Source organism: Malus domestica, chromosome 06, assembly GCF_042453785.1.
Source record: "Malus domestica chromosome 06, GDT2T_hap1".
NCBI classification, from domain to species: domain Eukaryota; kingdom Viridiplantae; phylum Streptophyta; class Magnoliopsida; order Rosales; family Rosaceae; genus Malus; species Malus domestica.
In genome coordinates this window covers 34,522,496-34,542,881 of record NC_091666.1, presented here as the reverse complement: position 1 = coordinate 34,542,881, position 20,386 = coordinate 34,522,496, and the positions used below count along the sequence as shown (strand labels likewise).

Genomic DNA, 20,386 nt, shown 5'->3' with positions numbered 1-20,386 from the left:
GACAATTGCTGAATATAATATAAAGCTTTGATGTGCTAGTGTAAGAGCATCCTCACTCGATCACCAACTCTCGCTTTGGCGCGTTGACAATCGCTGAATAGTTAGGCGGACCAGGATCCTCTCCTGATGAGGATCCTCCTCATCAATTGGTGTGAGCCGTTGGATGAAAATTCAACGGCTACAAACAGGGGTCCCTTTAAAATTATAATAATTGTAACCGTTGAATTTTCATCCAACGGTCCACATTCCTTGATAAGGAGGATCCTCATCCTTAGCTCAGAAGAGGATCGTGGTCCTAGTTAGGCAAATGCATACATGTGTTTTCGACATGCATCACCGTCACTTTGGTTCCACTATTGTTTGGAGAGTTGGTCGCAAAATAAGACGATGTGTGAATACAACTTGATTAAATTATTTGAAAATACAGTGAAATATATGTTTCAAAAATAAAAAACAAGAAATTTTTTTTTTGTCAACATTGAGAAATAACAAAATAAAAACGACCCAATAGACTTATCATTTTATTATCATAAGGAACGAACGTTACATATTAATTTTAATTTTTCAAATTAATGAAAACAAATAAAATTAAGAGCTTTTATAGTAAAGTTTTTTTTTTTTTTTTTTTTGATATTGGTGGTTTGGTTATTTTGCTTTTTACTATATCTTTACCATCCCCAATTGGAATTACTTCTCCAATTAACCAAACAAATTACAAAAACCGAAAACAGAAGAAACAAGAGATTTACCAAAAAGGATAAAGAAGCTTACCAAGTTACAATAAATATAGCAACATAGGATTCCATCTCTAAATATCACTCGCAAAGGTCAATTTCTTTGTCAACCGCCACCACCACATGCGCGTCCGTTGTCGTTTCGAGACGAACAAGCCGTGGCCTTTATTTCCAGAAGCCCTTATATATATATGTATATCTCCAACAAACAAAAGCAGAACGCAGAGGTACTTCTTTCTTATCCTCAAGTGTTCATCACTCACTCAGATTCTCCAAATTCCATCACAAAAGCGCTTTTGAACTGAAACTCTCAAACCCCCCCCCCCCCTCTCTCTCTCTTCTTCTCTCTGCTCACACAATTAAAGCCAATCTTTTTTTAGAATTTCAGTTTCCAAATTTAACCAATTTGGTTTTGTTTTTATTTATATCCCTCTAAAATTGGTGGGTTCTATTTCTTTTGAAGAAAAGAAATATTCCAAGTATTTCTTATTCTTTTCCTTTCAATCTACACGTAGAGAAAGTTGCAGAAGTAATCGATGGGTCTCTTTCTCTCAAAAAGTATTGTGAATTACATTTGCAATTCTTCTAATTCTCCCGTTTTCTCCAAGAAAAATGGTGGAGAATTCATCCCCATGCAAATTGAGAACATGGTTTCTTTAGTTTCCCGGACCGGAAGACAATTCCAGCGCTATGAAAAAGGTTGCCGCCAAGTTGTAGGGTATGCTTCATATCTCTGTTGTGGTTTTCTTCAAATTTACATCTTTGGTTTCGGACCTATTTCAAAATTCTTCAATCTTAGAGCCTTGAAACTTAGAAAATCTCAATTGGGTTTTTGATAAATGAATGAAAGTTGTGGTCTTTGTGATCAAATGCTTGAATTTAAGAAAATCTCAACTGGGATTTTGGTGAAGTTGCGGTCTTTAAGATTAGATGAATGAATTATTGCTGTCATATGTGGGGTTTTGTATGTTTGTAATCTAATTTTTGTTGTGTTGATTTGGGAATTCTGCAGATGCATACCATACAGATACCGGAAAACCGAAAAAACTTCATCTGATGAGGAATTGGAAGTTCTTGTGATTAGTTCACAGAAGGGGAAAGGAATGTTGTTCCCAAAGGTACTACTTTTGTCCCATTTTACCACAGAAACTAGAAAGCATTTGTTTTTGTTTGTTGGTTTCTTTTTTCGATTGTCATTAACGTTTATGCATTCACAATGTGATTGATTACAGGGAGGTTGGGAAATGGATGAGTCGATTGAAGAGGCGGCAAAAAGAGAGACGCTAGAGGAAGCCGGTGTGATTGGCCATCTTGAAGTAAGTATCTGCAAAATACCAATAAAGCAATCCTGTTCTGTAGTAGTTTAGTTTAATTTCATTGAGTTGAATTGAATCCATTTACTCATCGACTGTTCGGATGATGTACTTGCAGACTAGATTGGGAATGTGGCGTTACAAGAGCAAAAGCCAGGGCGCATTTCATGAGGGGTACATGTTCCCTTTGCTTGTCCAGCAGCAGTTGGAACTTTGGCCCGAGAAAAGTTCCCGCAAGCGTGAATGGGTACGTGGAATTGCGATACATTTTGCTTGATTGTATGCTCTCCTAAATTTTGTTAAGTTTTATTAGTAGTTCTAAATTTTGGAATGCATTTCGTATTCTGCAGATGACAGTCGCTGAAGCGAGAGAAGCATGTCAAAATTGGTGGATGAAGGAAGCTTTGGAGAAATTAGTTTGTCGACAAATGCAGCCCCAACCGAAAGGAGAGGAAGAAGATACAACTTGTACATAGACACACAGTCTTAGCTTTGGTGTTTTTTCTTTTCAAATTTTGGCGGACCGCAGCGGTGTACGTAGGGAGGAAGAAGTAGTTTTCCGAAATAAGAGCTCGCATTAGGAAAGAGGACGTCGGATGCCTTCGCTGAATCGCAGTTGTGGGCATCTCTACATATTGTGTTCCTCCGACTGTTTCTTCTCGACTTAAGTAGTCACCCAAACGGGGACTGATTGCAATACTGTACAATGTAGTTGAAGAAGAACATGTAGAAACAGAACATCATGTAGATTTACACATTCCATTCTTTCAATTCAATTGATCTTAATTCTTTTCAATGTGAACTTGAGAATTCGCCGATATTATTTCTTTGATGAATTTGTGTTACTGATTCCATGACGATTCTTCAAACCATCCCTTGGTGTTGCGGCCAGGGTATTTCCGAACTGAGTGAATATACGTAGGGAAATGATTTCCGCATACCTTTGTTTATTTTTGTTACGGAAATCACTTGTTTACGCTTTAATCAAAGAATGAAAATTGATGGCATTGCATTTGTCACCATGAAAATTATAATGGTAGGGAAAATGGTGGTGATGGGCAATATTTGGTGAGCAAGAGAACTAGAGAAGTGAATAAGTGATACGGTTTGTTGTAAACACAAAGCAATTAAAGTTGACCACAAATGAATTTTGATGACGTATTAATCTTGTCGTTCACACATGTAACATACGAGCTAGTAACACTATGCAGGAGCTATACTAGGGTAGTCCAACCGAAAAGAAATCCTCCCTTGGCACGAATGCAGTTCAATACCATCACCCCCAAAAATGAAAAATAATGAGAAGGGTTTTGATCACAAATGATACTTAATGTATTGTGAAGTCATCAGTTTGGTCATTGATATTTTAAACTCATCAATTTCGTCCTCCATTTATTGGCTTACTCATCAATGTTGCCCTTGCCGTCTAATTTCTTTAAGAATTTCGTTAGCGTGCTGACATGTCATGTATTTGGGTCTTACAAAGTCAATGATATAGTTTGAAACATAAAGAATTAAAATGGTGACTTCACAATACATTAGGAACCATTTGTGATAAAAACTCATAAAAAGAAATATATTAATCAATTAATCAGACAGAGGACAACGCCATAAGCCGAGGAACAAGGATTGCATTGACGTAGGTTGAACAACATGATTGTAAAATCCCGATGTCATGTAAGTTGTTATCTTAACATAGAAATGAATACCAGAAGGTCAATTATCACCTACTATTCTTGGTGCTCCATCAGGGTAAAACGGTCTTTATATACTTTTCATTATTCTCACATTTGCTTCAATCTTGTTTGTCGTATCCGAAAATATTTACCAGTTGGGACCCAAACTTATGTTTCGTTCTCATTTCTGACAGTTTGACAATCTTCTTTCTTCTTCATTGAAATATTTTCAGGAAAACTAATGAAAAATATTTGAAAATTTTAAATTTTAATAATAAAAACAAAATAAAGGATAAAGTGAATATTATCATAATTAATTTTTTAGTATAAAAATAAGATTTTTCGTTAAAATAAACAGTATCAAATTTTTTTTATTAAAGTTCCGAATCCCTTCACCCTAAAACCTCTGCTAAAACCCGACACCTCCCAATTCCATAACCCATCTCCACCGTCCATTTTCAATCTCAAAAAACGAAGTATGCCCGTGACCCAAAGCACCTGCACCTCCAATTTCCCGCCAAATCCCAACTCTGCGGTTCCACTTCCGCCCTATTCTTTGAGCTGCTCCGCCCTCAGCTCCGCCGCTTCTACATTCTTCACCAGAAGTAAAAACCCGATCTTCAAACCCAATTCAGCTCCTTTCCGCCGCGCCAAGCCCAAGCGCGGCGCTCGGTTAATCGCCAGTGCCGCGGCAACCGATTACTATAAGACCCTTAACGTCACCAGAACTGCCACGCTGCAGGAGATCAAGTCCGCTACAGAAAGCTCGCCCAAAAGGTTAGCTACTTCTTTCTGTTGTTTATTTTCCAATGCGTGTTATTTGCATACAAATTGAAGCAGAAGAAAAGATTTTTCAGAAATTTGTAAGTTGGATGCATTGAAAGTTGAAACCCAATTTAGCACTGTAAGCAAAGCTACTTGATATGTTCGAATGAGTGGCGATTAGCGAAAGATTTAGTTTTTTCATCCGGAAGGCGGTGATTTTGATGTCAATTGTGTTGCAATTAGCCATGATACTCATATATAGATGATATAATCTAATTACATTTTGTGTCGGATGGAAATTTGATATCGGAAATGGTGGAACTTGGAACAGTATCATCCGCACAAGGGCGGTGGAGCTGAGGACAAGTTCAAAGAGATTAGTGCTGCGTATGAGGTATTACGATTTATGATTTCTAGTTTTTCTTCTTCAGTGATGCTGCATTGTCATTTTTCTCTTCATTTTCGCATTTCTGTTTTTCTTTTGGCATCAGTTTTCAGTAAAAGATGGGATTTTTTCTCATTCATTTTATCGTCATGTATTGATTTGACTCTTGTTTTCTGAACCTCCAGAGTGTATTGCATATGATGCATCCATGCTCCGTTTTTCATTCATCATTTTTGTAGGTCCTATCAGATGGCGGGAAAAGGTCTTTGTACTGGTTTGATATTGAGTTGCTTTTATAAAAAGTGGGTATCAAAAAAAGCTGAGCTCAAAAAAGTGTTTGGTAAACACTTAAAAACAACTTATTTTCACAATTTTGGGTGAAAAAAAAAACTGAACATGTGAGGCAGTAAAAATGAGTTTATTCTCACAACATAGTAGAAACAGTTTTTTTTCAAAGCACAGCAATACCAAACCAGTTATATGATCACTTTGGTGAAGCTGGTTTAGAGGGAGAATATGATTCCTCGACCATGGGTTCATCAGGGGTAAGATCTTCCTGGTCTTCTCAGTAATATAGACATGGGAAAGTGCATTTTTCTTAGTAATTTTTGGTTTCTTTCCTAGGGAAGTAGATGACCGGTTTAACTGCATGCTAATGAATCACCAAAATTCTGTAGGTGGATCCTTTTGACGTTTTTGATACGTTCTTTGGAGGGTCAGATGGGATTTTTGGTGGAAGGGGTGAATCAGGAGGCATGAACTTCAATTTCAGCAGTAGGGGAAACCAGCGTCTTGACATTCGGTAACCGTGTAGTTTCACTGTTACAGTTGAATGATCTTCCTCATCTGTTTTGAAGGCACATAAATTATGTTTTCTAGGCTTTTCTTTTAACTTTCATGTTGCAGGTGCGATCTGTGTTTGAGCTTTGAAGAATCCATTTTCTGGGTACAGAGAGAAATTGAAGTTTCTTGTGTTGAGACATGTGATGACTGCGGTGGAACAGGTGCTAAATCTGATACAACAACAACAACAACAAAGCCTTTTCCCACTAAGTGGGGTCGGCTAAGGTGCTAAATCTGATAAAGGAATAAAATCATGTACTGGTTGTGGAGGAAGAGGAGGGGTGATGAAAACTCAGAAAACACCATTTGGAACGATATCGCAGGTAAAGAGACCTGCTTATAACATTAAAAATCATCAAAACTGCATTACCTCATAATGCAGACACCATAGAAGTCTTCCTATAATTTTTTCAAGACCACACTCTAAGAGATATGCTTCACAGATGATATTTAATGATTAATAGGTATCAACCTGTTCAAAATGTGGTGGTGATGGTATAATAATCACTGATCCTTGCCAAAGATGCAGTGGTGATGGACAAGTGCAGTAAAAAAGAACTATGAACGTGATCATCCCAGCTGGTGTTAACGATGGATCCACAATGCAAATTCAAGAAGAGGGGAAGTTTGATAAGAAAAGGTTTATGCACAATTTAAATTTACGTGTGCGTTAAATCTGTTTTCCTCATTTAGTCTAGTTGTTGATGCCTGTTCTTTGTTAATTCAATATGTTTGAAAACATACAACCTCTATGACAGAAACAAATTCCAATAAATACCAACGTTTTCTGATCTACCCATGGCGTGCACTTTTATGTTCTAGTGCTGATTTGTTTGGCGTTTGACCATCTATGGTAACAATGAGATGCACTTTTATGTTATACTTAATAGAATTGGCGCGATTTGTTTGTACTTTTCAAGACTCTCGCTGTATGAGACTTGATAGTAAGGCATGCCCTGCACTAATATCTTTATCATCTGCACTATGGCAGGGGTAAAGCTGGTGATGTCTACATAGTGCGGTCTCGATCTGTACTCAAAAATCAATACTGATTATACCGAGGCCATTTTAGGGACCGTCATAAAGGTAATCCTACCATTATCACTTAGTGAAGGTCTAGAAATATCAATGTTCTTTTATTTGGTATAAGTCGTATGACATAGAAATTGTGATATAACTTCAGGTTGAAACTGTTGAAGGTTTGAAAGAGCTGCAGATTCCTTCGGGAATTCAACCTGGAGAGACAGTGAAGTTGCAGCGCATGGGGGTTCCAGACATCAACAGACCTTCTGCTCGAGGAGATCATCACTTTACTGTCAATGTTCTGATCCCAAAGATAATCCGGTTGGAATCCTTAAACTATGTTATGCTTCCTTCTTTCCTCTAGTTTAAACTTATTAGTTGAACTTGGCATCCAGCTTGATATCTCAATACCTTCCGTTCTGTTCTTCGTTGGAATTTATTGTAACTTTAATGACAGTGATAAGGAACGTGCCCTTGTCGAAGAACTGGCTTCACTTAAGTCATCTAGAGAAGGCCATTCAGCTGCTCCCAAAGGCACTGGTATAGTTTTCGGGACTCTTATAAACCACTATCTAAGTTGAAACACCATAGTAGGTTTAAATTATGACTAGGAAAAATTCGTGCTTATTTCAGGGATACGAGATGGGAACTTTGGCAAGCATAGAACCAGTGCTTCAAACCAGGCCACTAAACGTTCTGTATCCTTGTGGGAATCGATAAAGGGCGTATTGGGGTATGCCTCAGTCGCGGTTCGTTTCTACTGTTCTGACTTTCAGTCTTAAACATGCCCTTACGTTCATTTGAAAGAGAAAACGTTCCTCGATCCTTGAACTCATCTTGCATACGCACGAGCCTTTCTTAACCATTTGCCCATTTCGCAGGAAGAGGCAGTCGGGAGAGGGATTTGCATCACTCAGCGTGGACAGGCCACCATTGTCACGGGGTTCATTCAAGCCAAATCCGTCGTATATGGCATCAGTTTTTACTGTTTTAGTTGTAATGTGTATTTGTACCGTGATTGGAAAGGCCGATAACCTCACTTTGTTACAGCAAAAGGATGGTTCTCCTCGTACTCGTAGAACAAAAAAGAACAACGTTGATAGAAATACAAAGTCTTAAAAGTTGCTAACTATGATGTAGTTTTTACCTACAACATTGTACATTGGATTTTAGGAAATCCTAAGTCCCTCCTCTGTCGTCCAAATGTATTTCAGTCTTGATTGTCGAGAAATTTTTTGAATATTATCTAGTTTTTACGAGGAGAGTGATTCGAGCTCGGAATACAAAGAGACTACACGCTAATCAACTCTAGTTTTTGTGATGTACATAATAGTGGAGAAATGATAAACACTCTTTTCGCCTTTCAGATTCTTGTCTGATCATGTCTTTTGTTTTTGTTCGAATAAAGAATGGTATATGAAAAGCTAAAAAATATGTATAAATTTTTATTTTTATTTTTATTTTTATTATTTATAATTATTTAAATGAAATAGTAATACTACATGACGGTGTTCCAGAAAAAATTACTCAAAATAGTGGGCAGGGTGGCTGATCCAGATGGACCTCGACCCGAGCCCAAGTTGAATCGACAAAACCCCTAAAAGGCGACCCATGAAATACCTACCGCAAGTGCTTCTTCTAGGGTTTAGCCGAGAGCCCGTTTCTGCTCTACCGCTCAGTCATCTCCTTACGAACCCGCCGTCGCCATGGTACCTCTCTCTCTCTCTCTAAATCTCAACAATATTAATCATATATTTACTGCTTCTGCGTTTGATTTTCCAATCTAAATCTGTTAATATTTAGTGGTTATGCGATGATTGCTACTGTTCTTTGCTTTAATTTTGTGGGTTAAACTTGGGATTTATGTTAAGATTATACCCTGATTGTATGATGGATGCCATATTTAAATCATTGAAAAATTAGCATAAACTTGTTTTAGTTTAGCTCAGAAGAAAACTGTAACAATTGATGCTTGAATGTGCTTCCTTACTCCTTAGGAGTTGTAGGTGGTTTTCCTGTGGATGACTATTGAGTGCCCGAAATAGAAAATGGGTGTCCGGGATTTCACGGTGGTCCGGTACCCGCTGTGGAACCGGAGCACCTCTGCTTTGGCTCGTGATCGAGTACTCAATAAGTATGAAGATAACCATTTGCTATTTTAGGTGCCCAACCGCCAATGTCACCTCCATTAGTCACACCTTAGTTTACGGATGCCTCTTAGACTTCAAAGTTACGTATCTGACAATGAACTGTGCGAAGTGTTCGCTTGTATTTAGGATGATTTTGTTAAGTGTGTTCTGGTTCTTGAATATGGTTATTAGATTGTTGTGTCGAAGTTATTGTTTATCTGCACACGTTGTGTAAAACCGTTATTTTGTGATTATCTTGGTGTTGGTTAGTAATTTCTTATGCTGCGTCTTGTAATTGGGTTTTTGTTTATTCAGATTGCATAATCCCTGTTGTAGTTTGTGTTTCTGTGTGATTTGTTTGATAATGGATCATTTCAAATGTGGTAATGTTGTAGGTGAACGTTCCGAAAACAAAGAAGACCTACTGCAAGAGCAAGGAGTGCAAAAAGCACACCTTGCACAAGGTTACCCAATACAAGAAAGGAAAGGATAGCCTCGCTGCTCAGGGAAAGAGGCGTTATGATCGTAAGCAGTCAGGTTATGGAGGTCAGACCAAACCAGTGTTCCACAAGAAGGTAAAGATTGAGTTCTCGCCCCCTTTTCATACGGGGAATGTATAAAGAATAATTGAAAACCAAATGTCTAGATATTTCTATTTCCGCAGATTGTTTTCTCTGTTCTTATTGTTTGTTTTTTCAATAATGATCACGTTTAACTTTATAATCAGGCAAAAACGACCAAGAAGATTGTTCTGAGGCTCCAATGCCAGGGTTGCAAGCATGTGTCCCAGCACCCGATCAAGGTTAGTGTATTCTGTGTGCAATTTGCTTGTTTTTGTGTATAACCGTGTTTTTTTTTTTGCTAATGGTTGATTGTTGTCACTGATTTCTGCAGAGGTGCAAGCATTTCGAGATTGGTGGAGACAAGAAGGGGAAGGGAACCTCTCTTTTCTAAATTTACTGCTTCTGATAGATATTGTGTTACTTTTCTATCTTGTTGGAGCTTTAAAGCAAATATCGTGGCTTTAACCGTCCCTATTATTAGTTTTCTGTTAAACTGCAGATTGTTCTTGACGATCTTTTTCCGACTTTGAATTGATATTAGAGTTTCTGTTTTAAATCGATATGGCATTTTGATATTTTCGTTCATTTCGTTATCATGGGATGTCTGGCTGCATCCTTGTCTTTGATGTTGGACAACCAGACAAGTTCATGGCATTTTGATCTTCTGTTTTCTTTATGTTTTAGTTTACCATTTCCTGTTTGCGTTCTAGATCGCCACGACTTGAAGCGATTGAACTCAGCAGACAACAATTTTTCCGGCGAGATTTCTCCAGGTTTGAACAGTCTGGTGTTAGCTTTGGTGCTCCACAACAAGAAGCTTTCTAGGTCTATTTTTGAGCTGAAGCTCCCCAAACTCCATGAGTTCAACATATCCAATAATTCAGGTTATCCAATTCCCCAACAGGAACAACTAGTAGTCGGAGGACCCGAATCTTTTCCGATCCAACACACCTCTTAATCCGTACAAAGGTTTATGTTTTTATCATCACGTTGGTAGGGCTTCCTTTTGGGACAGAGATCCTTCCCCGATCTCGCTGTCTAGAGCTTAACAATCAGACAATCTGAACCATTCAAATTAAATTTAACGCTCTTCATTAACTTATTTCAGCGGTCCACATCATAACAAACCAAAGGCTCCGATTTCTCTCTTTCACACAAACTAAGGGTCCTGATTTTCTAGTACGGACAGTAGGGTCCGGGATCCAAATTCTTCCATTTGATATAACGTGCAGGCTAACGTGATTATTTATGCTAATAAAACAACTAAACAAAGGTCTTATGTATCCAGTAGTAAGTTGGCCCACTTGGTAAAGCAAATGCAGACGAATCAGATCTGTGCTTTTGCAAAGGCAGGGCAAATTGTGGTGTGCATCAGATGGGGATAATTTGCTGTATACCAACTAATCACTTCAATGGTGTGATGTCGGATCACGCCATTTGTAGGGAAAATTTTTTAAAGTATGAGAGCTCTTGTATTTTGATGCTATCTGATACGCACAATTATGTAGGTCACTCAAACCACATCATTCATAGAGCAGTTCTCGTAGACCTTCAAGCAGTCAGATTATTGCGAATCATGTGAGAGAGTTGCCCTAATTAGTTAGTCTAACCGAAGTTTCCCAGCAACTGTGCAAACCTTGATTAGAGTGGAAATATGAATTCAACTGTGCTTTGGATATCAAATTTAATTGGTAAGAAATTTGTAGCTAAAGTGATTAAGAGTATTTATTCAAACAGCTGAGATCTTGTGTTCGGTTTTCTCCTTGTAATGTCCATTGTAACAAAAAAGGGAATATAAATCAAGTGGAGATGTGCAGGTGGACAGCCTTGAACATCATAAGCCAGAAAAAGCTAGCTACAAAAGTAAATATGGTATCAGAAAATGTTGTCGATCATTACCAAAATGTGTAGATTGACAGATGCTCTCATGATTTCTCAATTAAATCTAAAAATATTTTGAGGGGTTACCTTTTCTTGTGAATAATAATCTTGAGCTGTCTTTTTTCTCAGTCTTCCTCTTAATACTGTAATTAACACTTTCTTGTGAAAATGTACAATCTAAGTCCTAATTAGTCTTAACTAATTAATTAAGAAAAACATATTTGTTTGTGGAGTGTTGAAATGCAAGTAAAATGGAGCTTTATTTTCTTACAAAGTAATTAACCCTCCTACACATTACTAATATGCTAATACAAGAGTGAGCACTAGCTAGTATTTGAAAATTAACAAGGATACTAATATAATTAAGTAGTAGAAGGGTCAGTTTCACTGAGAGTAAAATGGAGAGTAGGTACCTATAATTTACGGGGGTGTTGGCAATTTTCTCTTTAAACATCTCTTTTTATATTCTTGTTTTTCTTTATGCTCTTTTAATGTTGTTTGATGATTAGAAATTTAGAACTATCCGAGGTAAAGTAGGAGTGATCGCAATAGAAAGTAAGATGAGAGAAAATTGGTTAAGATGGTTTGGACACGTAAACCGAAGACCAATATATGCTCCAGTTCGAAGATGCAATTATGAGACGGAGGCTAAGGGTAAAAGCGGTAATAGAAGATTTAGGAAGACTTGGAAAGAGATTATAAGAGAACATATGGATATATGGAGCTAACGAAAGACTTGGTACAAAACCAAGCGCAGTAGTGTTCTAGGATTCATGCAGCAGATCTCACTTAGTGGATAAAGCTTGGTTATTGTTGTTTTGTATCATTTAGGTCATCCCCTTAAAGAGCAATTCAACAAAAAATAAACCAAAACCATCAATCATTTAACCATTCGATTGTTGTCATAAATAGACGGGTTCAATCATCATACAACATTGCAGGATTTAAAAATGACGTAAAAGAAGAAACTCCAATCGAGATGCTAACATTGTTCATTACATATGAGTCATTTATAGTTAACCATACAAGAAAGTAACGGCAGCTAGCTGTACATATATGACTATACATGTGGCGTAAATTTACATACGTACGTGTATGGACAATGTATTTACCAACTAATCAAACCAAAAGATTGCGGTTTTCTTTGTTTTGGACCAACGGCCTCAACTAATTCAGTAGAATAAATGCACACGTACAGCGCTACGTGCAAGAGATATGCACATATCGATCAATATTATGGCCTCCCAATCAGCTATCAGATTAAAGATAGCAGATAGGAATTTAAGCTGATATCAAATGCCAATGCAGATCTCTCTCTCTCTCTCTCTCTCTCTCTCTCTCTCTCTCTCTCTCTCTCTCTCTGTGTCTGCATGTGTGATGACGATGTGTTGGTGTTTTTGTGTTTGTGAGAGAGAGAGAGAGAGACAGGCCGACACGGAAAGCATGCAACATGAATTATGACGAACAGCTACTTAATTTCTGTGTCATTATTCTTGTTTTCCTCTTTTCGGCCGAAATTATATTTCAATTTAGATTATGATTCGGTTTGAGATCTCGGCCCAAACCCTATGTAAGCCGTAGGGTTTAGTTGCAAGGCTAGCAACTTGGCTGTGTTGGCACTCCTCATAATGTTTCATTATTCGATATTTACATGCCTTCAAGAAAAGTGCATCTACGTTTTCTAAGGGCTATCCCGTGTTTTACTGTTATAGAGCGAGACATTTGACAACATATCAAAGACTGAAACACCAATGCAGATGTATATATGCGAGAAGCTTCCTAAGGAGTATTTCAATTTATTGTTATAGAGCGGAATATTCAACAACATATCTAAAACTATGCATCGATACATCAAAAAATATATATATATATATATATATATATATATATATACATATTTTGAAATTAAGAATAGGAACATCGAACTAATGACGGATCAAAAAATCCTCTTGTGCTACAGTGGAGTAAAATCCTCTATAAAAAGCCCATTGTACATATATTTTAACCTAAAACATGTTATTATTTTCTTCTCTCAGTTTCTTGAGTGTCTATACATACGCAGTCCATAGATAAAATAGTGATGACAAGTTAAACTGCATGCATCCTTCTCCCACCGCACCTTCCATAAAAATTGTTTGTTAGACAGGTGATCCTACTCTCCTACTTGAATATGATTTCAACAGCTCCATATCTGCCTAATGATCCAACACAAAAAAATTTAAACAAATAAAAAGACCCACCAATTGTTATTTGTATTGATTTATGAATTGACAACTCGTACTAAGATTTCCAACAAATGTTCATATTCTTTAATTACCATATATATGATTCGAATACGATTTCATAAAGCCAGTATCCAATCCAACTAAGAGTATCTCATATAATATAGGGTTTCAGGTCTGCACTCATGCGTTTCGAGTTCAAAACTCTCATATTTCCTAAATTATTGTAATAGTTTTAAATCATCAACCATCTTCTTAATAATAATAAGTTTGGTGTATGGTATAAGTTTTTTTTTTTTTTCCGTTTTTAGAGGAGGAAGGTTTATGTCCCCTTTTTTTCATTCTTTTTTTTTTTCTTGTATTACAAGGGGCAAGATTTATGGCCCCTAGCCTTGACTAGATATAACTTCTTTTTTTCATTATCAATAAAATTTCCCTCGTACCGTTTGAGATTGGATGTTGTTAACCAGTGCTAAGATAGGTGACACAATGAGAAAACATTTGGTTGGGTTAATGATTCAGTTCCCTTACAATCTTTTGAACATCTTAGCATTCTTTTATCGAATGCTAAAGAAAAAAAAAATTATAAACTAAAAACAAAAAGATTATCAGACGAAACCCTAACAGTTAGTCTTTGTATTGTTTAATAGTAAAATCTCTCAAATGACATTAATGTGGGAGCAACTTTCTACTTCGCATATTGACGAAAACCTACACACATAAATAAAAGAGATGAACGGAGTTAGATTAACACCGGTGTGGTGTTAGGCAAAGGCCCTCTGATGTTTAAGGCAGAAAGATTGTAGGAAATAATAAGAGTGGTGAGAGTTTTTTAATTATCGGAAGTGGTTGGCCTTGGCCATTTATAGAGAACTGAGGAGTTAACCCCTAACGTCCATGTTTGTTAACTCTATTAGCCGTTCAGGTTCGTTGAACCTGTTAGCAAAGTGTTCCGATGGATGGATATTCTTTTGAGATTCCTGAAATATGCTTTAAAGAGTCTTACCTTGCTAAGAAACTAATGGGCAAGCCCATGACATATTAAGATAACCTGCGTAGGTTGTGTGGCGATCAACTTGAACTGTTGGTGATGAATTGGGCTTGGGAGCTTGTTGATTGTAGACTTCTAAGATCTTCATTGAGAATGTGGTCTGTTAGTTCGTTAGGATTTGACTAACGATCAACGTATTCTGCCAAAAGGCACAATAATCATATTTGATAAGTTGTAAACATGACATTCCTATTGATCGGGATATTTTATGTTCTCCCTATTAAAATTGTGAAATAATGATAGGTCTTTAGTTCGAACTATATCATTTGAAAATAATAAATGGATTCTTTGGCTATAGATTTTTAATAGGGAACTTTAATTATATAATTCGAAATGTATACCTGCAAATTGGTAGGACTAATTAATCTGACGGCTCACAGTGACCAAAACCATATCAAACGTGTTAGGACTAATTAATCTGTTTTACATCACCAGCAAGTGTTAATTAAGAAATAGCCAATCAACTAGACAAATTCTTTTTTTTTTTTTTTCAGATGTTTAATTACTTGAAGAAACTTTTTACTGAGAAGATTCAATTACCCACTTAATGAGATTATTATTAATTCACGTGTAATCGTACGACACCAAAAAACTACCATTCAATTCAGTTCGTAGTTGTCCACCATGATTTATGTCTTGATTATTATAATGTATGTATTTCTTTCTTTTGGATAGTACTACGGTGTTTTTATACAAGTATTAGTACTACTTTGGTATTGTACACTCGTCTTTCAAATAATATTTTATACTTTAATTTTGTTTTTGGCTAAATAATATGTCTTGACTATTACAATATAGTTAGTGTATTATTTTACCCTTTGCTTACAATATCCGACAACCCGGGAATTATCTCAATCTCAACTGAGAAATTTTTCAGTGTGTTGAACAAGATCTGATACATTAAGTGTTATAATACAATTTGTTAAAAAAAAAAATTTTAAAACTTCTAACTAATTTTTCATTACTAAGCTGTATTTCTGGTACATTAAAAATCTTTCTAAGAAATAGAAAATGAAACACTCAAAACACAAAGATTAGGAATATTTTAACTTTTGGCAAATACAATATGCGTAGCTATTAGATTATAACCTGAGCAAAGCAGTGCCACTGCCAAATCGTCAACCTCAAATCGACATTTTGTTTTGTCATAAACTTCAAGTTTTGGCTTTTGAAAAAAGTAAGCTGATTATCTTCAATATGGACAATTATACTGTTGGTAAGTCTGCCCTTTTCAAATAATAGTATCCAATGCAGCTTAAAGTGTACGAAAAGACTTATCCCGGCCTACCCGATGAACCTTTTCAAATTTCCTGCTACCATTTGCAAGGAAATGGACTTTGATTTCTAATTTTTGGTGGGGACAGGAAAAGGAGAGGAAAAACATTCATTGGGTCTCCAAGGATACTCTCGGCCTTCCCAAGGCGATGAGGGGACTCGGGTTTCGATCCTTCATGGATTTTAATGATGCTCTCTTGGCGAAACAATGTTGGTGGCTCATCCATGAACCGGACTCACTTTGGGCAAAGGTTCTGAAGGCTTGGTACTTCCCCCATTGTTCTTTCTTGGATGCTAAACAGGGCGGACGTGCATCATGAGTGTGGTCGAGTCTACTTATGGGGGCGTGATCTTTTGTTACGGAGGACTCATTGGCAAGTCTTGTGCAGGAAGGAGATTCAGGTTTGGGGTGATAGGTGGTTGCCTTCCCTCCCGGGTGGACACCTGGCCTTCTGGACCAGTGAAAGTAAGTCGCAACACCAAAGTGGCTTCATTAATTAATCCAGTAAATGGTGAGTGGGATATTGATTTCTTAAAACCATTTATATCGTGAGTGGAGTATAAGGCAATCTTGGCAACCCATCTTGGTGACCCCGAGCTTAGGGACATGTTAATATGGCCATTTAATAAGTGGGGGATTTATTCCATCAAGTCGGGCTACCATTGGGTGAACTCTCGGGGGATCCCACATCCAAATTCTAGATCGTCATCGTCTCTTACCATCCCAGTGGCGTTATGGAAATTGGTGTGGCAACTTAAAACCCCTTAAAAAATAAGATGTTTTATGTGGAAAATGGTGCATAATGCCCTGGCTACTATGGCAGCCCTTTACTGCAGGAAATCCGCCGCATCCCCCATCTGCCCCTTATGCAACACTCAAGAGGAAACGATTGAACACCTTCTTCTCCTTTGCCCATGGGTGGAAACTATTTGGTTTGGTGGAATCCTAAACTACAAGGTAAATCGGGAAGAGATCACCACATGGACGCAATGGATATTGGCTATCATCAGGGCTTGCGAGGGTTTGAAAGTTGACAGAGAAAAGATCCTGACTTGGGTAGCGTTCTCTTGTTGGCATATTTGGAAGGCTAGGTGTTGTTTCCTATTCCAACAGAAGCCTATCATCCCTTCTCAGGTGTTGGCTTCAATCTTTACAAATGTCAGAGCTTTCAAGGAGGCTTCCTGGATTCCCATAGAGAGTATGATGCAGAGAAGTATGGTGCAGTGCAGTCTTAGTAATCCTATGCAGGAGAGATGGCAAATGTCATGCCATCCATATGTCAAAATCAATGTTAACGCCAGTTGGGTAACTGCTACGAAAGAGGGTTTTATTGGGGTGGTGGTGAGGAACTTTGTTGGTAGTTTCATTGCTGCTTGCAGATTTCGTCTTCATGCCCCTAGTGCGGCGGCTGCTAAGGCGTTAGCCATTATGCGGGGATGTGAGGTGGGTCAATCCTTGGGACTCAATCTTGTGGTTGTGGAATCTGATTCCTTGAATTCTATTTCTTGTTTAAAGGGTAGCATAACAAATGGCAGATGGGAGGAGTTTCCAACCTTAGCGAAGTGCAAGAAAATTGGGAATTCCTTCCATGACTGCTGCTGGTCTTGGATTCCAAGATTAGCCAATATGGCGGCTGACTATTTGGTGTTGCGGAGTTGTGTGGAGATGTATGACTTTACTTGGGTCAAACGACCCCCATCTTCACTTGTTCATGTACTAAACAATGATGGACTACCTTGCCCACATTAAGTGTGTCCGGTTGTGCAAGGGGTGACGCTAGTTGTTTCCTTTTAGTGTCGGGTTTCTTCTTCTCCTTGCACTTCCGAGTTTGTTTTGGTTGATTGCCTCATTGTGGGCTTTAGTTGTAGTTTGGCATCTTTGCCCTGGTTATATATTATCCAGTCTTCCAAAAAAATAAAAAAGGACTTACATATTAAGAAGAAATTAGCTTGGCTTTGAGATTTTTGTAATTTTAGTTGCTCAGGGTTCTCTTTGTAGGAGATTTTAAGGAAAATGATTTCTATATTTTTTTCTTCAGATGGGGATTAGTTATGGAGCTCACACCACATTGAATTTCAACGATCCAAACCGTTTATTTTTTAAGTTGTACCTCTTTAATCATCATTGCAAAATATTAGCCAAATCGGAAATATTTAAGACATTTAATTGAGTTCAAAGAAATTAACTAACACTTTATTCTATAAGAAACAATGAAACTTCATTGTGATGATTAAATAGGCAATTGGTTTTGAATTGAGTTAAATTTTTGCAAAGATGATCTATGAATCGAGACTTTCTAAATAGAATGTTGGAATCATTGAAGTTCCATGTAGAATGGGTCCCACATCTAATACTGAGAATCTCTTTCCTTAAAGGGTCTATCTCTTTGTAATGTATTTCTTTCCTATTTAAATAAAAAGAGTACATATTTGTTATTACTCTTATGCTTAACAATCAGAAAATCCAAAACATCTCTTTTACAGATAAATTACAACTCGGTACTAAAATGAATGCATAAATGAGTTATATCAATAAACTGATGATAATTTGGAATAATGCTTGGTTGTTGAAAAAAAAAGCAGCAAAACTTGCTGAAATGAACAAGTGCCCGATCACAAATGGACACGTGCCTAAACAATTAAAAAATTAAAAACTTGAACCAATATCACTCCAAACAAATGAACACGTATCTATTTCAATTAAGTCCAACATGACATGCTGCTATTCTTTCAGCAGCCAAGCATTATTCGATAATTTTATCCACTTACTGACATTGGAGAAGAAAACTAATTGAGTGTTTTGCATTTCTAAGTGGGTATGTTGGTTTTTCTGTTGAATTGAATTTGCAAGTGGTTCAATGCCACCCTGATAATAACAGCTTAATTGTGCCAAGTTGCTAATGGACTGAATAATTAGGCCATTGTGATTAAAATACAAATGGCCATATGGGTCTTAAAAGTGCACTTATATTATATCTATTTTCTAACCCCAAAAAAGGACAATATCATTTCAAAATCCCCAAAAAAAAATCCAGGCCTACGCTTTTAATCATTATAAATTTGTTTTTTTTTATTGACAACTAGGCATAAGCCTGAAATAATTTTTTTTTTTAACTGACAACGGGCATAAGTCCGAAAGAATTTCGTTTCTTTATTTTTTTACTCAACAAGTGGAACTATTGGAATTTATTTTGATAATTTTAGAAATTATATTTATTAGTTGATATATTTTACATGGTAAAATGTCTCGTTTACCATTTCTTTCTTCTACTAATAGCCTAATAAAGCTAGTGAGCCCTTTCATAAGGTGCACTCTGATGTATGAAGGCCTACCCCATATGTTGCCATTTCTAGTTATTGCTATACACTCGACAACAAAATGAGATGACTGAAAGAAAACATCGTCATCTTATGAAAACTAGAATGAACTTGTTGCCTACAACTTTGTTAGCACTCAAATTTTGGTGCCATGCATGTTCCACGGCGAACTTGTTGATTAATAGAATGCCTTCCGCAAACATTGGTGTGAAATCTCCTTATCAACTTTTATTTTGACATATTCATCATCTTATCCTATCATGATGACAAGATCCAAGACTGATATATCTAAAAAGAGGCATTTCTTTTTTAAATTAAACAAGAATGTCAATTGATCCATTTCACGACATAAAGCCAGATTTGTAGCTAAAGGATATCTCCAACTCATCTTCTTAATTTGGGCTTGTTCAATCTTATTTAGATGTCTCCTTGTTTGTTAAACGTAATGGCTCCACGATATTGATCTTCATATTATAGGTGGATGACAGATTGTTGAAGCCTTATAGACCAAAACAAAATGATGTAGTAGTTTTCTTCTGAAAAGTGCTATTTGCGTATTAATTTTTTATTATTGATCTTCTTTGATTTATTATTTGATCAGACGACTGAAAATTGAAAGAGATGTGTAAGAAGTAAAAATCAGTATGTGGATAGCATAACTCTTTTCTTATATACAACAATGAGTTAGATATGATTATCTTATTACATGTAGTATGGAAGTCACACTCGCAACAATGTTAAAACAATTGAAGGGGAATATAGATAAGCTAAGGGAAAATTTGGCAATTTGATCTCAATACCATCCACCATAGAAAAAAACAATCCAAATACACAAAAAGCCAATTTCTTAAATAAATAATAACAAAATATCAGAAAACAAACAAACCTATCTAACCGTCACACATGTAAAATCAAAATAGGGGAAGAAAAAAACAAAGAAAAAGATTAAAAAATTATCCAGTAAAAAAAAAAAAGAAAAAGACAAAAAAGCAAAGGAAAAATAGTAAATGACAGTTGACTACCACCCGCCAGGTTCCCACTTCTCCCGAGAGAATTTTCAGTGTAATCGAAACAAAAGATGATATATTATCTATTATTATATAAATTGTGGGATTTATGTGTTAAAAATTAATAACTTAAAAAATAAAATTTTTCATTACTTATGTAAAAACACGTGATGTATCACCGTGTTCTCGTCACAATGAAAA

At 36.6% G+C, this 20,386-nt stretch overlaps 3 protein-coding genes across 3 annotated transcripts; all 3 read left to right on the top strand.

The window, feature by feature from the left end:
* The first annotated feature begins 874 nt into the window (after positions 1-874).
* LOC103438106 (nudix hydrolase 18, mitochondrial) lies at positions 875-2,849 on the top strand. Its single transcript, XM_008376648.4, has 5 exons — positions 875-1,452; positions 1,747-1,852; positions 1,967-2,050; positions 2,166-2,294; positions 2,398-2,849. Exons 1-5 carry the CDS (start codon positions 1,271-1,273, stop codon positions 2,521-2,523), a joined length of 627 nt encoding a protein of 208 aa, XP_008374870.1. The 5' UTR covers positions 875-1,270; the 3' UTR covers positions 2,524-2,849.
* A 1,352-nt stretch (positions 2,850-4,201) lies between these two features.
* LOC103438246 (uncharacterized) lies at positions 4,202-7,871 on the top strand. The gene is given in 13 exon segments (XM_070823319.1): positions 4,202-4,500; positions 4,564-4,627; positions 4,820-4,882; positions 5,551-5,675; positions 5,780-5,877; positions 5,942-6,039; positions 6,181-6,356; positions 6,708-6,734; positions 6,736-6,802; positions 6,900-7,060; positions 7,197-7,279; positions 7,373-7,488; positions 7,621-7,871. Coding segments are annotated over 13 exon segments (1,530 nt in total). The 3' UTR covers positions 7,774-7,871.
* Positions 7,872-8,298: 427 nt separating this feature from the next.
* Positions 8,299-9,987, top strand: LOC103438105 (large ribosomal subunit protein eL42). The gene is made up of 4 exons (XM_008376647.4): positions 8,299-8,448; positions 9,264-9,443; positions 9,596-9,670; positions 9,763-9,987. The coding sequence occupies exons 1-4, from the start codon at positions 8,446-8,448 to the stop codon at positions 9,820-9,822; spliced, it is 318 nt and encodes a 105-aa protein (XP_008374869.3). The 5' UTR covers positions 8,299-8,445; the 3' UTR covers positions 9,823-9,987.
* Positions 9,988-20,386: the final 10,399 nt, after the last annotated feature.